The sequence below is a fragment of the Pygoscelis adeliae genome, unplaced genomic scaffold, assembly GCF_000699105.1.
Source record: "Pygoscelis adeliae isolate BGI_AS28 unplaced genomic scaffold, ASM69910v1 Scaffold429, whole genome shotgun sequence".
Taxonomy (NCBI): domain Eukaryota; kingdom Metazoa; phylum Chordata; class Aves; order Sphenisciformes; family Spheniscidae; genus Pygoscelis; species Pygoscelis adeliae.
Window position 1 is genome coordinate 174,970 of NW_008825561.1, and position 2,420 is coordinate 177,389.

Here is a 2,420-nt window from a genome sequence, read left to right on the forward strand (position 1 = left end):
GTAAACCAGGGGCACAGCCATGGTGAGAGAGCTGGGGCGTTGGAGTGGAAATGGTTGACAGATATGGGAATACATCTGAGCCAGGCCTCCAAAGTCAGAGACCTCCTTCCCTGGTATCTCGCGTGATGCTATGGAGGTCCTGCTGCACCTCCCCAGCAGCCAGGAGTGACGGTTTCGCCATTGTGCTGAGGCCTAGCTCCAGGCACGGATGTTTATTTGGGATAGTGCAGGGGGCTGGACAGCGCGGCTGGGCATGGGCTCTGCGGGTGTTTGCTCCGGGACAAGGCACGATCAGGTGCCTGGGAGCAGACTTGGGGCAGCAGGTGAGCGAAGCCAGTTTGCTGCAGCTCTCTTGCCTCCAAAACACCCCTCTTGCCTTAGTTACGCACCAAAACATTGCCCAAAGGTTGCCCATCAGCATCCCCCACTGAGAGGGCACCTACAGTCGTGTTGGTTCAAAGCAAAGCCAAGCGTCTCAGCTCCAAGCATGGATGCAGCGGGTGCCTGCCAAGGAGGTGGGCACTTGCCCCATCTGCCTCCTCACCACCATCTGCTCACGTCCCAGGTCTCTTCCCCAAGAAGGCTGTTCTCCACCTGCCCCTGCCAGCGGCTCTGGGGTGCACCTTGTCTGCAAGGTGGCGGGCTCAGCCTCCAAACGGGGACTGGGAAGGAGGTTGCTGAGGCTGCAAAACTGCTATGTTTACAGTAACGACAAAGCTTTTTGGTTTGTTTTTTTTTTTAAACTAGATCAGGGCCTCTGGGAGCCAGTGAGGAGGCATCAGACCAGGCACCCGGCAGTGAGGGAAGGGAAGGCACAGGCTCCGGCTTTGCCAGAGCAGCTGCCATCCTGTCCCCTCTCCTTACTTGGCCACGTGGCTTGGCCAGAGAGGCCAGCATGGGCATAGCAGGGCGCTGAGTGCTGCTCCCTGCACTCGCTGGGGCTCAGCCTGCGGGGCCGGGCAGGAGCGAGCCAGGGTGCACGGGCACAGCATGAGGTGGCGGTTGGGTCTGACGTCTCCTCTTTTTGGATGCTGCAGAGGATCTCAGCACAGTGCTATTTTCTCACTTTCTGGAGGCTCCAGTTGCAGCCAAAGCTCTCCTCCAGCAAGGTGAGCCTCAGCTGCCTGCTCCCTGACCCGCTTCAAACAAAACACACTGGAACAGCCGCTTGGGCTCAGGCCAGGTCCCCTGGGTGCTGGCGGGCACCCTGAGCTGCTGTCACACTGCTAGCTGGAGCCTTCCCAGGGGCTGAGTCAAGGGCCCTGCGGAGGGGCAGGGTGACTTTTTCCCTGTTCAGGAAAATAGCTCAGGGATGTGAAAAATGACTTTTTTTAACATAATTTTTTTCACACCAGCCACATAAAATGCAGGCCAGTGGCTCAGCATCGGCCTGTGCTTGGCAGCTGCTGCAGGCAGCAGCAAGGCTCTGCTCCCTCCGCACAGGAGAGGGGCCATCACCTCAGCTCTGCCGACAGGAAAAGGCACTTACAGCATCAACAGCCCCAAGTTTGCTCCCGCGGAGCCTGCTGCTGCATTGGTTGAGCGCGTGGTATGCAGCGAGTCCCAGGTGATGGCAGCTGTGAGGGACAGGCAGGGCTGGGGCTGGCATCGAGACAGGGCCAGTTGTGTATGACCGGAGTTCAGGCAAAGCCACGCAGTTAAGAATTTGAGTACCTGTGCTAAATAAAATAGCTTCAGGTGATGGCATAGATACACAAGAGCCGCTGTAGAAAGGCCACCAAGCGATGGGCAGCTTGAGTCTTTAAACTGATGGCTTCCTCAGTCACTATTTTCCCAAATGGAAAAGACTCTTCTGGTACCAGAGGTGCATGCGGACACCCAGTGCAGCGAGGGGAGAGGGGACACTGCCATCCCCTCCAGGAGCAGGGCACATGCTGCACTTGCCGCAGGTGGCAGGCAACCATGCCTGTCCCGGTTTGACACCACTGCCTCAACGCAGACGCCCAGTACCATTTGGCAGGACCCACCCCAGCCCTGGTTCTCCAGCAGCCATCTCCCTCCAGCCCCAAGCTCTGGAGGGAGACACCAGTCAGGGGCTGCCCTGCCCGGCAGCGGGGCTGGGGAGGGGCGGTGGCTGCATGTCTTGTCCCCATCACCAGCTGCAGCGATTTAACTTTAGGACAGGACTAATTAGTGCTGCGCACAGACATCTGTCCAGAGGGTCAAATGCAGGAGTGGGCTGAGGGGATGGGGCAAGACGTGGCTGTGCTTGTGCCATCACTGGCAGCTAGCCCCAGGCAAGGCTTTCCATAGCCCTGGGGGGTGAGGGCTGCCCACCCACAGCCACTGATGCGTGTCCCGGGCTTTTGTTGCAGGACCAGGAGCTGGAGAGCCTGGCCACCATCGAGGCCGAGCTGGAGCGCGTTGCCCACAAGCTGCACGAGCTGAGGCGAGGCTGA

The 2,420-nt window shown here is 59.2% G+C and overlaps 1 protein-coding gene across 1 annotated transcript in view; it reads left to right on the plus strand.

Annotated features, from left to right (window-relative positions):
- CHGA (chromogranin A (parathyroid secretory protein 1)) overlaps positions 1–2,420 on the plus strand; it is a 13,708-nt gene extending 11,288 nt beyond the window's left edge. The window contains exon 8 of the mRNA XM_009332365.1: positions 2,337–2,420. Coding sequence (XP_009330640.1) covers positions 2,337–2,420 — 84 coding nt within the window. The remainder of the gene's footprint in view (positions 1–2,336) is intronic.